The sequence below is a fragment of the Aspergillus piperis genome (genome assembly GCF_003184755.1).
Source record: "Aspergillus piperis CBS 112811 unplaced genomic scaffold BO85scaffold_27, whole genome shotgun sequence".
Classification (NCBI taxonomy): Eukaryota; Fungi; Ascomycota; class Eurotiomycetes; order Eurotiales; family Aspergillaceae; genus Aspergillus; species Aspergillus piperis.
In genome coordinates, this window is record NW_020291617.1 from 340,822 (window position 1) to 357,633 (window position 16,812).

Consider the following 16,812-nt stretch of genomic DNA (forward strand, 5'->3'; position numbering starts at 1 on the left):
AAACTGGTGAACAGAGCACCGAACAAGATGCCGCAATATATTTCGCCGTCAGCCCACCATAAAGCGGGGTTGGTAGTATAGTATCATGCCAGGTTGATTGTAGTGATCAGTGCCTTGGAGTAAAATATATAGTTTCAATTAGTAAACACACTATCTCCAATGATATCCTACCTGAATTGGGCCCCCAACTTATTGATCTCTTTTTGCCATAATCGGCTGCATTAGAAAATCATCATACACAAGCTCTTCTGCTGTCGGACGTTCTTCCGGAAGCCATCGAAATATCCTGCGCAAGAAATTTAGAAAAAGAACTTTGTCCTCCCCAGAGAAATGCAGCTCTCTGAGCCCAAAGGTCTGCTCTGGTATACATATAGAGCCTTTCCAATTGCCTAAGATCACTATTAGCAAGCGCATCAATAACAGTTAATCAATACCAAGAGACTTACCTTCTGCATCCCAGAAGTTTTCGCATCGCTTACTCCTCATAAGGAATTCTGGGGGTGGAGGGCCCATTAGAGATACCATCTCAGCCAGATGCTGCTCATCGCTGAGAGTCCCATTTTCTTTGGCATAGAAAAGATGATGGCTCTCTGCAAGATCCCAAACCTTTTCTATACATTAGCTGGGGCTGCTCCCTCCGATTGTCTTAGTTTCACATATAGCACATACCATGTTCCCAATTGACCAAATATCAACCTTGTAATCCCATTCCATTTCTAGAATGACTTCTGGCGCACGATAAATTCCCGGCATGATATCACCATAGTGCTTTTCTTTTCCGAATCTAGCTTCACCTAGATCGGAGACCACAGGAAGACCTGAACAGACAGGCATGGGGCGGGAGTAGTAAATACTCCGGTCGCTCAAAACCTTTCTGGCGATCGGCCGTTTTAATTCATCTTCCTCCATCTTGGATAGGATAGAGCTATCTCTCACTCCTTGAAGTATATTGTTCGGCGAAATATCTTCAATCATCAGCTCATGTTGTCTACAGTTATCCTGTCCGCTTACTATTGTGGCCTTACCGGTATGAACAACACCGCTTTCATGCATAGAAGATAATGCTATTAATATAAGCTGGGTACTTCTTTGGATGAGGTCCTTCGAGAACCTTTGATCGGGGAGCAAATCTTGAAACTCAGTGAAACTCATTCCGAGAGGCTGGTATATCAGGCAGACAAATAAGCTCCCTTCTGGTCCAGCAACATCAAAGGAGTCAAGGATCATGCGGAGCATCCTTTTTCTGCCTTCACTAACGGATTGCTCCAAATGTTTTGAGATAGCGGTTTCTCGATCAGAGCTTTCACCCTTCGCACACAGTTTGAGGGTATAGTAGATACCCTCCCTATAAGAAATTAGGAACATGACCATGTGCCGATTTTAGGAAAGCGTTACCGAAGATCCCGGCAAAGCCAAACAGTAGAAGAAGTGCCATATCCCAGCTTTGAAACCACTTGGTATCCGGAACCGAAAACTTCGCCCATGGAAACGGGATAGTAGTTCTCCGGTTTATAAAATGGTAAAGTCTCTTCCTCAATCTTATCCAGCGGATCCAAGGTTACGTAGCCTGAAGTAGGGAACTGTCGTGGAGGGAGCCCTTGTGAAGTCACTCTTCTAATGAGAGAAGGAGGGAAACGAGGGATACAAGCTTGTGACACATGACTCAAGCATGGCAATAAATTCCTGAGGTTACAACGTAGTTTCAACATAATTGGGGAGTTGGGGTTCATGTTTGCAGAGAGAGATGGGTTGTCTCTCTCTTGACTTCGAAAACAGGGGGCGGCGACTGCTGCAGCATTCCGTCTTTGTTTGCTCCCGACCCAGCATCAGCAGCAGCAGGGCGGTAGGCATGTTTAGTTATGCAAGGCATTCGGACAACCTGCTATCGATAGTCATTCTGTTTCTATAGTTATTGCTGCTCCCGAGGCATCCTTAGTCTTCCCAAGTCTCTATAAGCTTAAATTTCCCTTAGTGTCCGATGTGCAACACCAATAATGAAGGTTTCTTATATACACTATGTTCTGATGATTCATGTTATATGTGCGGAATCAATCTCAGCTCAAACAGTAGTCGGCCTGGCGACGAAGCATACTTATTTTTAAGCCACCTTGAGTAATAGCTTTGAAAAATCGTCAAACTTCTTTAATATCTTACCACTAACACGACTAGAATGAGCCAATCCAGAAGATTCGTGACCACATTTCGCACCAAATCCGAAGCATCCCTTCCAAGGATCTTTGGAAGGTGGGTTCAGAATTGTCTTCATGAATATCATGCGCATATTGATTTGTTGGGACACATGTCTCCGTCGCGTGGCTGACTAGACGCAATATATAGTTGTTGGTCTAGTGCTTCGTCATGTTACTGAGTGGTTTGATTGTAGTCCAAATTTACGGTGACACTTTTATTTATGGTCGACCTCAATAACACGGACTACAACTATCAGACTACTCATGAACGCAAGGGGTCAATACATGTCTATGTTCTTCGCCTATGGGAAGGAAACCGAAATGTTCAGAATGTAACAACTGGATGCACCAGTTGTTGAGACTATTCGCATGATGCACAATGGCCATGGCCAAGACGCTCTGCGTTTGTACGACGACAATAGCCAATACAGCAAGAGCAAAATATATAACCATTAATAAGCCATCAACTACATAGCCGGGCCAGTCCTATTCGCCAAACGTGGGAAGAGTTTCCAGGCATTCTTGAAATTGATCATGTCTCGCAACTCCGGATTCATCTGATAGTTCTCCAGCTCCTCCAAAAACGCTGGGTATGCAGTGATTGGCGCATATGGGAAATCGCTTCCATACAAGATGTGGTCGTGTGGAACCATCTTCAGCAGCATGTCCAGAACCTGCGGCGACGAACTCAACGCCAGGTCAAAGTAAAAGCTGCGAAAAGCTTCCATCGCCTTGTCATGAGTTGTTCCTATGCGGTATGAGACTGCAACATCTGGTGCCTTCTTCATTGGTGTTGTGACCCGGGAGATGAGATACGGCAAGGCCCCGCCTGCGTGCGACAAGATGACTTTACAGTTTGGGTACTTTAGTCTGGTGCCACTGGTAATCATGTCCATTGCTGTGCGAGTCGTCTCGTGAGGATAGTCGATAGCCGGTTGGGGTAGCTTCGGGTTGACTGGATGAATATCGACAGGGTGGGTGGGATGGATGAAGACGACACAGCCTCGTCTGTTGAGTTCAGCCCAGATGGGTTCAACGTCCTTGTGACCGAGATAGGTATTGGAAGGACCATAGCGCGTGAACAGAGTGACACCGTCAGCATGCAGGGTGTCTAGTCCATAAGCAATTTCTGCGAGCGCGTCCTCGGTATCAAGTATATCGGGCAGAGATACGAAAAAAGCGAAGTGGTCGGGGTCTTTGTCCCGCAGGTCTGCAGCATATTCATTCATTCTCCGGGCCAGTTGAGCGCGTGATTGACGCTCTGGGGCAATGCATGCACCTGGAGCTGTCACTGAAAGCACCGCAGTCTTCACACCAACTCGCTTCATCAGCTGTTTAGATGCTATAGCGCTCCAGCTAGGAGTGGGCCAGCCACTGGGGTCGCCCCCTTGTTCTTCCACAGCTATAATCAGATTAGCTGAGAGGTACCATGAACTCCGAACGAGTGACCATTACCCTGTGCATAGAAAGGTGGAACGAGATGATGATGAGTATCAATCTTGTTCACTGGCGGCGTATGGCTCCATCCAACGGCTTTGTCCCGGAGCCAGTCGCGAACGTGCTCACCCATGATGCCACAGAGGCTAGGCTGAAACAAAAATATGGTCAGAGTGAGTATGATCAGAGTCAAAGTAGAAGACATCGGGGGCAATCGTTCCACGTAACAGTTTGCACCCCCGCTACTTTAATAAAGGACCCATGTGGGAACCGGGACGGACCCGGAGGCGCGTCGCCACGTCGGGTTCTTTCCGGACTTCATCATAACAGTGCCGGATCTTCCGTAGCAGAAGCAAAATTGTCGCCAGGATAAAGATAGACGAAGCAGCAAAAATCGTCATTGATATTCGAAGTGGACGAGTCTCTCATAAATCCAGAAGTTCGATTTCCCTCCATTGTGTTGATCAACCTACGCACGGCACCATGAGCAATTCAATCCATGCCCAGATCTCCGGGCTTGCCAAAGAAAATCCACTCTTGGCAACCCTCGTGACTATAGCAGCTTTTCTAGCAACAATATTCCTCGTCGTTCGAGAGATTTTTACTCCGGTTGGCAAACGCAGACCTCCCCATGGCAAGAGATGGAAGCTCCCTCCTGGCCCTAAAGGAATACCGATATTCGGAAGCCTGTTAGACATTCGCAAGATTCGCAATGACGAAGATCACATAATAGTATGTAGAATCGCTGATGATCAATATTTACAGAGAACTGATTGAACATAGAACAATGAACTCGCGCAATATGGCGAGATGACTACTCTGCACCTCGGATCAAAAACGTGGATTTTGCTCAATAGCAAGCGCGTGGTCTCGGAAATTATCGCAAAACGCGGTACGCTCACAAACGGCCGAAGCCCTATGCCCGTTGCCAGTGGCATTGTTAGCCGCAACGGGCGCTCTCTTCTGCTTCCTCCCTCAGGATGGACCGAGAAGCGACGAGTAATGCACTCGCTGCTCAGTGGCACAGCGCTAAAGCAGTATGCATCATGGCAGGAACTGGAAAGTACCCAACTGCTTGCTGAATATCTGTTCCAACCGGAGAGATGGTACCGTCATCACTATCGGTATGCAAACTCCGTAGTTCACCGCATTGCGCTCGGGGAGCGGCTGGTCAAATCAGGTAAAGAGCTTGAGGACCTACAGAATGTTGTTACCTATTTCGTGGGCAGCATCGGATCCAGCCTGATTGACTGGTTTCCCGAACTTGATCGTCTCCCTCGCGTTTTGCAGCCATGGAGGAAGCACTGGGAGAAGCTCGGTGATTGGAACGAGGAGGTCTACAAATCATGGTGGATTCCAGTTAGAGAGAAGGTAGAGCAAGGAACAGCGCCTCCATCATGGGTCCGCGACGTTCTTTTGCACCCGGACACCAAGTTTACTGGGGACGATCAGGAAGCCATGTATGTTGCGCTGCAACTTCTGGAGGCTGGATCCGATACGACCCGAGAAGTATTGAACATTTTCGCTATGGCAGCTATTTGCTATCCGAAGGTTTTCCAGAAGGCCAGGGAAGAGGTCGACCGATTGTGTTGTAATGATGGGAGTCTCCGTCTGCCAGGGATTGACGACCTTGAAAATATGCCCTACATTTGCGCCTTGATCAAGGAACTCCTGCGGTGGAGACCCATTTTCGTTCTGACCCCTGATCATGTGCTTACCTCGGATATGGGGTTTGAGGGCTACCACTTTCCGGCAGGGGTTGGCTTCGTAATCAACGAGGTTCCAGTATGCAACGAATGCGAGGACCCAGAGGAATTCAAGCCTGAGCGGTGGCTGGATGGACATGAAACTGACGCTGCACATGGTCTGTGGCAGTTTGGCGGAGGCCGCCGGATCTGCGTTGGTTACAGGCTGGCTTTCAGAGGACTGTTCATCAACGTGGCACGCCTAGTATTCTGTTATGATTATGCAGCAGTAAGTTATCTACAAAGTACTGACGAGGAAGCAATAGTATTTCTGACATTTGGCAGGCGGGACCCTATAACCCAAAACGACTCAATCACCACAAAACCGATGAACCGTTTCCGGTAAAGGTAACCCCAAGAAGCGAGGACCATGTTAAATTGATCTTGCGTGAAGGAGAATCACAGCAGGTTCTGGAAGACGCCAAACGTCGAGTATAGAAACCTAAAGGGCAAAGAGATAGATGAAAATGCATGAAAACATATGATGGCCACTTCAATCCTTTAAGCAAGCTATAACAAAGTCTCTGATAGCTTTTGTAGTTGCACTAGGCGGCCTTCTAGCTCCGAAGTCCATAAGCGGTCCGTCGTGGGTTTCTTTACTCATGTGCAAGGCCACGTTTCCCTTACATTTTGTCTTCAAGACCTTGCCCAATAATCGAATATGATCGCTGAACACCTCTTCGCAGCCGCCGGTCACAAGAATATGATCCACAGCCGTGAAATTGTCCCACCAGCCATCCGGAACATCCAGCGCCATTCCCCAGCCATATCCAGCAGATATCTCCTCGTGCCACGGAGAATCATCGACAAGATAACGTCCCCATTCGTCTACATTTTTGCGAGTAAGAACATCGGCACTTAGCCACCTTTGGTAGGAAGGTGTATTGAAGTCGAACGATGCTAGCGGCGACACAAGAAAACATCCTTTCACAGGGCCATGTAGGTGAATAAATTTCTCCTTGGCTTGATAATGGCAGTGGAGATGCGACATGAGGGAAAGAGACAGGTGGCCTCCAGCAGAGTCTCCTCCGAAGACGATCTGCTCGAGTTCAGATTAGCTCTTTGGTCCAAGAAGACCGACCGGCAAGCCAACCTACATCAGAAGGTCTATACCCAGAAATAAGTAGACGCTGTAATGCGGAGATTGCCTGTTTCATCTGTCTGGGATATTTGCTGGTTGGTATCAGGTCTAGATTGTCAGGACGTCCGTAACATCATTGTCGATATTTAAGACGAACCATATTCCAATATGCACACACTCATATCCACCCCAGCGTTGACTGCTTCGGTTCGTAGATATGACATCCAGTCCAAGTGCGCTTCAGAAAGTGGCATCACATATCCGCCACCTAGTCAACAGTCAGAAATCATGTGTAGAGAGGGCGGCGTTGGGAATAGAATAGCATACCGTGGAAGAAAAGAAGTACCTTCTTTGATACACTAGGCCCTAACCAAAGCAGACGAGTGGCATTGTCCGCTGCTAAGACATCCACCGCACGGCTTACCCCATGAGACAGAACCCATGCTTCATATGTCTCTAGCGTAGATGGTAGGACTGCCTGCAACTGATCTGGGGGTGTGTTGGTCATGAGGGCACCAACAAACCCATTCCACATGGAAGATCCTAATGGTAACCTTTTCAGGCACGCACGAACAACAGCCGCCGGAATTCTTATAGCGGCCCGTGGCAGGACACAAAACACGAGGGTAAAAAAGAAGCGTACTTTTGCCAGATTGGGTGTCATTTTTACTTAGATTTTTTTTGTCTACCACGGTAAATATTTGAGTTTGAACATGTGCAAGAGTAGCAGAGAAAAGGTATTTTCTACGCGTTCGGGGGTTCATATAACCCTATCATAGCCCACCCAACTCTGCTAGAACATACGAGAGATTCAGTAGCTATCCATTTTAGCAAGCGCATGTCTGGAACAGACCCGAAAAAACAGCGGAATGCAGCCGTTCCTAAAAACTGACGGTCTTGGCTACCGTAACTGCTATTGGCCTCCGCAAAGCCCCCACCCACAAATGGCACCGGAACACTCCCGGCTGGATGAACAAGTCACTACTCTTCACATCCCCAAGTTGGAACTTGCAACTTAGTGATTTTGTCTTCCTAAGGACGCGGACTGCTGAAGTGATTTTGCTGATAAGGCCTGCCCAGGACCTGCTCCACAGCACCGGGTGTCCCCCGTCTCCACAAAATGCCCCCGAAAGCATCGGGTGACCCAAAGCGACGAAATGGCGCACGCCGCAAGGTTGCTCTGGCATGCGACTCGTGTAGAGAAAAGAAGGTTCGCTGCGACGGGAACAAGCCCATTTGTGGGCCATGCAAGAGGCGATCTTATCGGATAGACCAGTGTCTCTACAACCCGGATAACGCCCGGACGGCCAGCCGAGACGAGTAAGTTTGATGAGGAATTCATCCAACAACCGGGAACATGAGAACAATGCACCAAGGGGCTAACGCAAAGTAGGTACTTCCAGACCCTTCATCTCCGAATTAGAGAACTCGAAAGTGCCTGTTTGACGGCCGGGCTGTCCATCGACAGTTCACTGGGCCTTCGGGCACAACAAGAACCTCATAGCGAGCTCAACAGAAGCGATGAAATACCAGTGGAGACGAGCAGCATTCCCATGGTTGTCCCCACCTCATTTGGGGAACCCAATGAGCGGGTCCCTACCTCTACAGGTTTCGGGGATGGCATACCTCCGGAGCAAGCGGTGCTAGCTGTACGCAGTGAAAGCGAAAACAGCCGGTCCAGACGGGTAGTGGAACAGACTACAGAGTGCTCACCAAATATAGGATCCTATGAGTCGCCGTTGTTCGACGATGGGGAAGCCCACGTCACGGGCATGGGGCAGATCACAGCTCCGGATGCTGAAAGTAGGAGGCAGTCCTCCCGATTCCAATTCTATGGTAGTTCGTCCACTGCTTCGCTCATGAGGTTTGCCTGGCAGTCAATGCTCTCACGGCCGGCAAATGCTTCTAGTGCCGAACATGCATCTAGCACATTGCAGGATACTTTCACCGAGTATCGGTTCGACGATTTTGCCCTCCCACCGCGCACGCTGGCAGACCACCTCGTCCGATGCTTTTTCGATCATGTATATACCCTATATCCGTTCTTTCACCGCCCCGCGTTTGAAGCAGCCTATCGAAATCTCTGGCGTGCTGAAGATGAGGCTAAGATACCTCTCACAGACTTGAGAATTGGACTGGGTTCCGGCGCGGAGTCCGGCCCTAGATCGATAGTCTTTCATGCTGCCTTGAATTCCATTTTTGCTCTAGGCTGTCAATTTGCAGACATCGAAGACGTCGACTCTGTTGCGCATTGCTTTTTTCTCAGGTCCAAACGCTTCATCGGACTTGACTTTCTTGATATTAATACCCTTGGGGTAGTTCAGACTCTATTGATAACAGCGCTATTTCTGCAGAGCTCCCCTTATCCAAGCAGATGCTGGCATTCGGTTGGTGTTGCTTGCCGGGTTGCTTTAGGATTGGGACTCCATGAGTCGGATATTCTCGCTAGCTTGTCGCCCTTGGAATCCGATATTCGACGCAGAACGTGGCACGGCTGTGTGATGATGGATGTGTAAGCCCTGCTACTATGAGCGGTCCTATATTATATCGTGCTGATCCATACTACAGCACTCTTAGCATGACGCATGGCCGACCTACCATGACCACCCATCTAACTCCTCTCCCCCCACCAGAAGATTTGGAGATGTCTCGACAAAGTCCGCCGGGAGAGCCGTCACTGCTGTCATATTATATCGAGGCTATCAAGCTCTACAACATCCTCGACAGGATCCTATCTGATGTATATTACGCTTGGTGTGGTCGGACACGCCAGGATAGACCACAGGCGTCGACGAAGAGCCTGGGAGGCTTGGACACAATCCTTGAAATTGAAAAAGAATTGACGTTGTTCGAGGCTAATTTACCTTCATGCTTTAAGTGGGATCCGGACACGCCGGAACTCAATTCAGATGGAAGACTGAACCAGCCAATTGCCCACCAGAAAAACGTTCTCCATGCGAGGTGCGCTTCTTATAAGTCATATCATTATATATGTGGCTATTACTCACCTACATCCATAGATACTTGCATCTTCACCTGCTCCTTCACCGTCCGATGTTTACTCAGCTCTACTCGGAAAGAGTACGCAAGCGCGATTCTGTAGGTGGAAATGGTGTTAGAGAAGAATGGTCAGCCCACAGTTCGGCAACCGGGAGCGCTCTGTACTTATATACGGCTAATAAATCTGCCACTGCCTGCGTAATGGCAGCCATTGACCTGACGCACCTAGTCCATGAGACATACCACACAAACGCTACCGATGCATGGTGGTACAATGGGTTCTGTATGCCGCTCTCTCTTTCCAATTGCCATCTACGTTCCCATCTGTACTGATATCCCGAGCTTAGATGTGTCAACAGCCGCCATAGTTCTCCTCATGTCCTTCTCCTCCCCATCAATGCTAGGCCCGTCTACTATGGATAAAGCCAGGGTTGCCTGGAGAGAAGCTACGGGTGTTCTGGAGTCGATGGCCACAGTTAGACGCTCAGCGAACAACACGCTTCAGTTCCTCAAAGCTTTGTATCGACAAGCAGTTCCCGCAGATGTGCAACAAACAGCCAGTCAGACTACTGGTACTGCTTCTCTACATTCAGATAACATGGCTCAACCTTACACCCCGTTTGATCACCCGGATCACGACTTAACTCAAGCTCCATTCTTTAATTGGGAGGAATATGTGGGAAGTATGGGACAAAGTCTGGATGATTTGGGATTCTTGACGAGGCTTGACTTTCCTGATACTTTGCCTTGATACTGAAGGGCTTCCGTTAGCTTCCGTTAAGTGATTATGTAGACATCTAGATCGATTTATCCCTCAAGGGGTTGAACAACGTGTTCTGCAGAAGGCAAGATACACTTGCCGATCATTTGCTTTTGGGTACTCCAATTTCTGTTGTACTGGGGTGGACTTCTGAAATAGATTGGAGCAGAACATCCATCAATTCTCCTCAAGTAATGAATCCAGTAAGTTGAGCAATGGCTAGACCCATCTGTTGCAGCACTATACCCCCCAGTCAACACAAGCGGAGCATCTCCGGCATGCACATCCATCACGGACTACTACTGGAAATGATCATCTACCCCAAGCCCCCACGGTCCGGGTCTATCCCGAACCATGACTATACTGGTGAAGGCCACTGACACACGACTAAGGTGATGACTAGCAGACCCCACACGCCGCACTCCTCAATTTTTCCCCATTTCTCAGGATTCCCCCGCACTCTGTCTTGCACATGCCTTACTCTACCTCGGGTGAATTTATGCGTGCGGGTCAGTTCCGGTATGAACTGGATCCCATCCAGCGCGCTTGTTCCCGTAGGATTCATACTTAATCCTACGCGACGTCAAGACGACAACAACCGAGAAATACATGCATAGAATAAAACAGAACCCTTTCTACCATGACAGCGAAGACTCCCGACATCCCATCCTATAGCCAGATAGCCTGTGTTGGGGCTGGCTTGTCAGCCGTAGCCCTAGGAGCAACGCTAAAGAGATGGTACAACCTTGAAGACATCCGCTTCTTCGAACGGCATCCCACGAGTGGTGGAACGTGGTACATCAACACATATCCAGGTCCGTTCATGCATTCTGGTTATGGTTTTTCATTGCTTCGACTTACTGAAATACCGAATGCAGGATGCGGCTGCGATGTGCCTAGCGCATTGTATAGCTTTTCCTTTGCTCTGAACCCAAACTGGACTAGGCTTATGCCTTCGAACACGGAGATCAAAGAGTATGTTGACAACGTGGTTGACACATACAATCTTCGTCGAGCGATGACCTTTGGCACGGAAGTAGTCCGTAGTGTGTGGCGGGAAGACGCAAATCGCTGGATTCTATACCTACGTGAACTGGAAACGGGACGCGAATATACGCACGAGTGCCAGATCCTCTTTGCAGCCACTGGACAGCTTGTCGAGCCGCGACCATGTGATATCCCCGGTGCCGCAGACTTCGGCGGGAGTATATTCCATTCGGCGCGGTGGGATCATAGCGTGGATCTCGAAGGGAAGAATGTCGTTGTTATTGGCAATGGCTGTATGCAATTTCTGTTCATTTCTCATCGCCACCGAAGAGGCAGACTGATCATCCTCTAGGCACTGCTGCCCAGATCGTCCCAGCTTTGGTCAACGAGGGAAAGATCAAATCCCTCACACAAATCGTTCGAACGAAGCATTGGATCTTTCCGGTTCCAAACTTCTCCTATCCTCGGCTTCTGCAATGGATCTTCCGCTACGTTCCTTTGGCCATGAAGCTGCACCGATTTCACATATTCTTGCTTGCTGAAAATGACTTTCGCTTATTTCCGATGACGAAGGGAGCAGCCAGACTTCGAGAGAAACGGCGAATCAAAGTAGAGAAATACATGCGAGAGGCAGGTCCAAAGAAATACCACGATCTCCTGATTCCGGACTTTGATGTAGGATGCAAGGTACGGCCTCCCTTGTTTGATATTCCTTCTAGACTTGGGTTCACGAAGCGTCGAAATATTATGCTAACTTCATGAACTGGAAAGAGACGAATCTTCGACCCTGGCTACCTCGAAAGCCTACATAGTGACAAAGTCCTCCTGACCGACGCGAAGATTGATAGATTTACCGCAGAAGGTCTTGAGACTGACAAAGGCTTCATTCAGGCGGACGTGATTGTTCTCGCGACAGGCTTCAGGACTAACAAATTCATTCCATACATGGATGTGGTCGGGCAAAACGGCGAGAGTGTGTCACAGCACTGGACTAAGTACGACGGCCCAGCTGCCTACAACTGCTCGGTTCTTAGTGGCTTTCCCAACTTTTTTATGCTCCTCGGACCTAATGCTGCCACCGGACACACATCAGCTATGTTGGCCGCTGAGAAGTAGGTTCAACATTTTGACCCCCACCTCTTCCTGTCCCCTTTGCTTCGCATCTAATCATAAATACTAGCTCGATTAACTACGCTCTTCGCGTTCTAAAGCCCGTTCTAGACGGTGATGCCTCATCAGTAGAGCTAAAGCCCAAGGCCGAGCACGACTACGTCTACTGGGTGCAAGACGCATTGAATAAACGCGTTTGGAACGCGGGCTGCGTATCAGTAAGTGGGATATGCATTTCAGTCAACTTCATAACCATCTAATTGAAGTTGCAGTGGTACCTCAACGACAAGAGATGGAACTCCATGTCGTATCCGTGGACCCAAGGTCACTACTGGTGGAGGAGTCTATTTCCCACATGGTCTGATTGGCATATTAAGGTAGGTTGGGGTCGTTTTCTTTTCATTTGTTCTTTCCTTGCTCTTTTCTTCGATTTAATCTGATTGAACAAACATGTATCATATCATTAACTGTCAGCAGAAGACTATAAAGCCATCGGGACGAAGATTCTCTAAGGCTTTATTCCTTGCACTTTGTATTGGGATTTTGGGGGTAGCTCGGCTTGGTTACTTTGGAAACCTGTCTCCAGAAATTGTTAAAACCTACTTGGCCAGTGTACAATCCATCATATTGGCCAAGTAACCACGCAGGATTGATGTGAGAAGATGGGGGCAGTGATTGATTTATCGAATGTGTTGATGCAGTTTGCCTGGTTTTGGTGTCCACTGAGCTGTTCATAATATTGTGTCTGTCCACGGCAACAATTTCTGTTTTCCAGTATATATCAGCGTAATATCGAAGAGTGTTTCTTATGAGTTCATCAACTTGATAGATCATCTATACTTCGTTGTTGTAGTCTTTGGCGCCTCGAAGTCTCTACAGAGTGGGAATTCAGTACCCAGAAGACTGCCAGCGTTCTACCACAAAGAGGGAAATTGGACGAGGTACCGTATGGAAGGTCCTCCGTGCTCTCATAGACACTGATAATGTGGAATGCTAACAGAGGGTTCCACATCAACCGTGAGGATTTCCCCTGACTAGGAGTCTTCGAAAAAACCTGCGCAGCATCCTCGTACCGTGAGAGCGCATATTATGAAGTTTATACATTCTACATATGCAGTTTTACCATCGGCTGGGGAAATGTAATAACCGTTCCGTCGCATTGAGCAGATGAAAAGGCGGCTATGTTATATACTGTCGAGATGCTCCAGGCTTCGATAGATCTCCGGCACCGTTCCGGAGCTTCATATGACATAGGGTCGCAACGATGACATATGTCTGTACGCGTCCGCATCACACCTATCGCTCTGTCTCTTAGTTTGATAATTCCATTCGGATGGCCTCGGTTCATTGTGGGGCACGGGCAATCGCCAGGAAGATGGATCCCATTCGGGTCCATTCCGGGACAGTTACGAACCTGGAGGCTTCCCGGACACGCGGGGTAAGAAAGATAGTCTACCTAGTTAGTAATTCCCCAACCCCATGCCTAATAAGTCTGTATAGGTCTACATGTGAAATATAAGATTCAGCCGTCAGTGTTAGTTCTGTTTCTTTTTCACCCTCGAAGAAGCGTATGACAATGGCTAAAACCGGCTTCCTTCCCCGCGAAGGTCTCTACATCGATCCGATAATAGTAGGGTTACGGAAAACAATCTTTCATCCGTTTACCACATTGCTGTTGCAATTCTTGGCGCCAAAACTCGCTTTCCTTGTCCCATACGAACAACTGATCCGCATTACCGCAACAACTAGTGTCATCTTGTGGCTTAACGATTGGTTAACTTCCAAGAGCTTGAACAATTGGGTTACGGATCATACTTGGGACTGGAACAAGGAGCTGGTCGTGGTTACGGGGGGAAGCGGTGGTATTGGAGCGGGGGTCGCTCAGCGTCTGGCTGCACTGGGCGCACGCGTTGTTGTGTTGGACATTATCCCATTAACCTACAACCTTGGTTTGTACTCTTGAGTAACCTTTCGTTTGCAGCCGTTATTTCCATGAGCACCTTTCTGATAAACACCAACGCAGAGAACAAACGCATCCTGTATCACAAATGCGACTTGAGTGATGAGAAAGAGATCGCAAGTATTTGCGAAAAGATCAGAGCGGAAATTGGTGATCCATCTGTGCTAGGTAAATGAACTTAAGCAGCGACCCTCTTCCGCAATTGCCTACTTGGCTGACAATCTGGTAACAGTGAACAATGCTGGTCTGTCACGCGGGCGTACAGTAGTCGAGGGTACCTACAGCGACAACAGCATAACCCTAAAAACTAACTTACTGGCACCATTTTTCCTGTCGAAGGAGTTTTTACCGGCTATGATCCGACGAAACCATGGACATATTTTCAATGTGGCCTCGATGAGCGCTTATATCCCGCCTCCCGGGCTTGCTGATTACGCAGCATCAAAAGCTGGATTGATTGCATTTCATGAGGTAGATATATCAGTCCACTGTTTTCAACTTGTGTTCTGAGTCTACGGTATACTTATTTGAGTTAGTGTCTTGCCCAAGAGCTTCGAGTCCAGAATGCAACGAAGGTCCGCACATCGCTTGCTGTGCTAAGCTTCACCAAAACGCCACTATTCAAAGGCGATACAAACCAGTCCAGATTTCTGATGCCTCTTCTTCATGTCGACACGGTTGTAGATGTCATTGTGGATATACTCGACAGTGGATTGAGCCAGACAGTTTACCTTCCAGGAATCTTTCGTTATTTTGCTGGCTTGGTGAGTTAAATCGACATCTCTCACTTACTATGGGATAATAACTGATATTATGTAGCGAGGAGCTCCGGATTGGGTTCAGCAGCTGATTCGAAGCGGTACCAAGTTCTTGAGAGTGGATTTCAAAGGGCGACAGGAGATTGATCCGCAGACTGGAAGGCTTGTGCAGTGATCCAATCCCCAACGGATTATTTCTCTTTTCAGTCAGTAGGAGTCCTGTGATAATAGGGTTTTAATTAGAGGTCAACTATTAGACGCCGCAATAGGGACGCCTCAAATGGCGATCCCATGTTTGTGTGAATGCCGACAACGGAAGTCGATATACAATCAACTTATGTCTCCCACGTTCAATGTTAGCTCCAAGGGCCACAAACCACCTTCAGACTCAGGGTTTGTGCTTAACAACAACAAGACTAGAAAAGTAGTTTAAGAACATACAACAAAAGGTGTATGTCAGTGGTCACTAAACATCCTCAATCAACTACCATTATTCTATTTAGCACTACAGAAGACGCAGGGACGGTGATGGGCGGGCTGTCCAACTATCCACGGGTAACGGAGACCCTTTGTTTGACGGGCGGGTCGAACTGATAGGTTCCCGGCCATAGGGCAGGTCTTCCGCGACGCTTGTTTAATGAACGCTTCAGCCTAATCGTGACCAAGTTGGAACCTATTTTAAGGCCCATCTCACTGGCCTCTCTACTTTATCCACAGTTCCGGCCGCTTCTTCCGCTCTGATCAGGGTCAGCCTGTCCAAGTTCTTGAAGTTCTTCGTGTCCGACGGTCGCCTTTTGACATCCCCAGGACCTCAACTCATCCCATTATTTTCTTTATAAGCCCGAACCCCACTACTATGCGGTCTATGCTTGCGGTCTTAGTTCCCTGTTTTGTCATTACAGTTCTTTACTTGGCCGGCACGCGCCTCCGGCCCCAACGTGGAGTAAGCGAGATGCGTCGTGCGCCGGCAACAGCACCAGCGCCATCATCCGACATGCCGAGTAACTGGATTGACTGCGTACACGCTGAACCGGAGCCGCGCTTCTGGACTGAATATGGATCGGGTCCAGGGGCTGCAGTTTACGGTTTTCCCTCAAAGGGGGGGTTCTATGTTCTTCGCGAGTGCGTTGGGGTAGAACTGGATTTCCTCAGGATCGACCGATTTGAGAACACCGAACGACCTTCCAAGTCAGACCCTGATTGGCAGGCCAAAGAGGAGGCACATTGTGATCGTAGTTCGTTTTCGCTTCAAAGCATTAGTCGAGGTGTCACGCTAACACATCTCATTTTTCCCTAGTGCGTCGCTTAGGTGCGAAATGGTTCGAATCCTATCGGGATGAGTTGGAATTCATGTTTTTTCGCACACGCGAGGATACGGATCCGCATGTTTCCTTCGGCTGGCCAGACGGTGGTGGTGTTTGGGTATTGAATACCACATACGGCCGCGCTAGTGAACTGGGCACAGGTATAATCTATAATGCGAAGAACATGGAGGAACGCTGTGAATTGATCAAGAGATTGGGCGGCATCTTCTACGCGGATCCGAGCGACTGTCCATATCTTAATCTTGATTGAACACGATGCCAGAAGGTATAGAAGTCGAATGGCAACGTCGATTGGGGTGTTTGTCATCATAGCAATTCCAAGTGTTCATGACTACTGGTGATCTAATTTAGGACGTCGACTAAGGACGTTGATGTTATTTCACACATACAAAACAGAGGGAAATCGAAACATCTTCCCCAAAGAGGCAAGGGCCTTGTGCAGCCCTTTGCGTAGTGGGCG

General features: G+C 48.4%; 8 protein-coding genes across 8 annotated transcripts; 5 read left to right on the forward strand and 3 right to left on the reverse strand.

The window, feature by feature from the left end:
• Positions 1-71: 71 nt before the first annotated feature.
• BO85DRAFT_170497 (kinase-like protein) lies at positions 72-1,725 on the reverse strand. Its single transcript, XM_025654287.1, has 5 exons — positions 1,396-1,725; positions 1,026-1,345; positions 670-965; positions 447-606; positions 72-389 (listed from the first exon to the last, which is right to left on the reverse strand). Exons 1-5 carry the CDS (start codon positions 1,707-1,709, stop codon positions 190-192), a joined length of 1,290 nt encoding a protein of 429 aa, XP_025510910.1. The 5' UTR covers positions 1,710-1,725; the 3' UTR covers positions 72-189.
• A 931-nt stretch (positions 1,726-2,656) lies between these two features.
• Positions 2,657-3,759, reverse strand: BO85DRAFT_382911 (amidohydrolase family protein; the record flags this gene model as incomplete). The annotated part of the gene is made up of 2 exons (XM_025656487.1): positions 2,657-3,591; positions 3,645-3,759. 2 exons carry the CDS (start codon positions 3,757-3,759, stop codon positions 2,657-2,659), a joined length of 1,050 nt encoding a protein of 349 aa, XP_025510911.1.
• Positions 3,760-4,109: 350 nt separating this feature from the next.
• On the forward strand, positions 4,110-5,809 carry BO85DRAFT_505557 (cytochrome P450; the record flags this gene model as incomplete). The annotated part of the gene is made up of 3 exons (XM_025664337.1): positions 4,110-4,358; positions 4,410-5,600; positions 5,657-5,809. The coding sequence occupies 3 exons, from the start codon at positions 4,110-4,112 to the stop codon at positions 5,807-5,809; spliced, it is 1,593 nt and encodes a 530-aa protein (XP_025510912.1).
• Positions 5,810-5,864: 55 nt separating this feature from the next.
• On the reverse strand, positions 5,865-6,987 carry BO85DRAFT_463509 (alpha/beta-hydrolase; the record flags this gene model as incomplete). The annotated part of the gene is made up of 4 exons (XM_025661932.1): positions 5,865-6,410; positions 6,469-6,560; positions 6,610-6,720; positions 6,780-6,987. 4 exons carry the CDS (start codon positions 6,985-6,987, stop codon positions 5,865-5,867), a joined length of 957 nt encoding a protein of 318 aa, XP_025510913.1.
• A 537-nt stretch (positions 6,988-7,524) lies between these two features.
• On the forward strand, positions 7,525-10,239 carry BO85DRAFT_505559 (uncharacterized protein). The gene is made up of 5 exons (XM_025664338.1): positions 7,525-7,772; positions 7,846-8,964; positions 9,021-9,413; positions 9,473-9,735; positions 9,800-10,239. Exons 1-5 carry the CDS (start codon positions 7,573-7,575, stop codon positions 10,201-10,203), a joined length of 2,379 nt encoding a protein of 792 aa, XP_025510914.1. The 5' UTR covers positions 7,525-7,572; the 3' UTR covers positions 10,204-10,239.
• A 613-nt stretch (positions 10,240-10,852) lies between these two features.
• On the forward strand, positions 10,853-12,948 carry BO85DRAFT_382870 (flavin-containing monooxygenase; the record flags this gene model as incomplete). Its single annotated transcript, XM_025656485.1, has 7 exons — positions 10,853-11,027; positions 11,091-11,492; positions 11,552-11,886; positions 11,971-12,311; positions 12,380-12,527; positions 12,582-12,686; positions 12,787-12,948. 7 exons carry the CDS (start codon positions 10,853-10,855, stop codon positions 12,946-12,948), a joined length of 1,668 nt encoding a protein of 555 aa, XP_025510915.1.
• Positions 12,949-13,885: 937 nt separating this feature from the next.
• Positions 13,886-15,283, forward strand: BO85DRAFT_505568 (NAD(P)-binding protein; the record flags this gene model as incomplete). The annotated part of the gene is made up of 5 exons (XM_025664339.1): positions 13,886-14,258; positions 14,333-14,437; positions 14,502-14,740; positions 14,806-15,033; positions 15,089-15,283. The coding sequence occupies 5 exons, from the start codon at positions 13,886-13,888 to the stop codon at positions 15,200-15,202; spliced, it is 1,059 nt and encodes a 352-aa protein (XP_025510916.1). The 3' UTR covers positions 15,203-15,283.
• A 738-nt stretch (positions 15,284-16,021) lies between these two features.
• Positions 16,022-16,602, forward strand: BO85DRAFT_382628 (uncharacterized protein; the record flags this gene model as incomplete). The annotated part of the gene is made up of 2 exons (XM_025656475.1): positions 16,022-16,262; positions 16,325-16,602. The coding sequence occupies 2 exons, from the start codon at positions 16,022-16,024 to the stop codon at positions 16,600-16,602; spliced, it is 519 nt and encodes a 172-aa protein (XP_025510917.1).
• Positions 16,603-16,812: the final 210 nt, after the last annotated feature.

Coding starts and splice junctions, on each gene's coding strand:
- BO85DRAFT_170497 (XM_025654287.1), bottom strand. CDS start 1,709: ATGTTGAAACTACGTTGTAACCTCAGGAATTTATTGCCATGCTTGAGT. Junction 1,346..1,395: donor TGGCTTTGCCGGGATCTTCG/GTAACGCTTTCC, acceptor AATTTCTTATAG/GGAGGGTATCTACTATACCC. Junction 607..669: donor TTTGGTCAATTGGGAACATG/GTATGTGCTATA, acceptor TGTATAGAAAAG/GTTTGGGATCTTGCAGAGAG.
- BO85DRAFT_505559 (XM_025664338.1), top strand. CDS start 7,573: ATGCCCCCGAAAGCATCGGGTGACCCAAAGCGACGAAATGGCGCACGC. Junction 8,965..9,020: donor GGCTGTGTGATGATGGATGT/GTAAGCCCTGCT, acceptor TCCATACTACAG/CACTCTTAGCATGACGCATG. Junction 9,736..9,799: donor ATGGTGGTACAATGGGTTCT/GTATGCCGCTCT, acceptor TCCCGAGCTTAG/ATGTGTCAACAGCCGCCATA.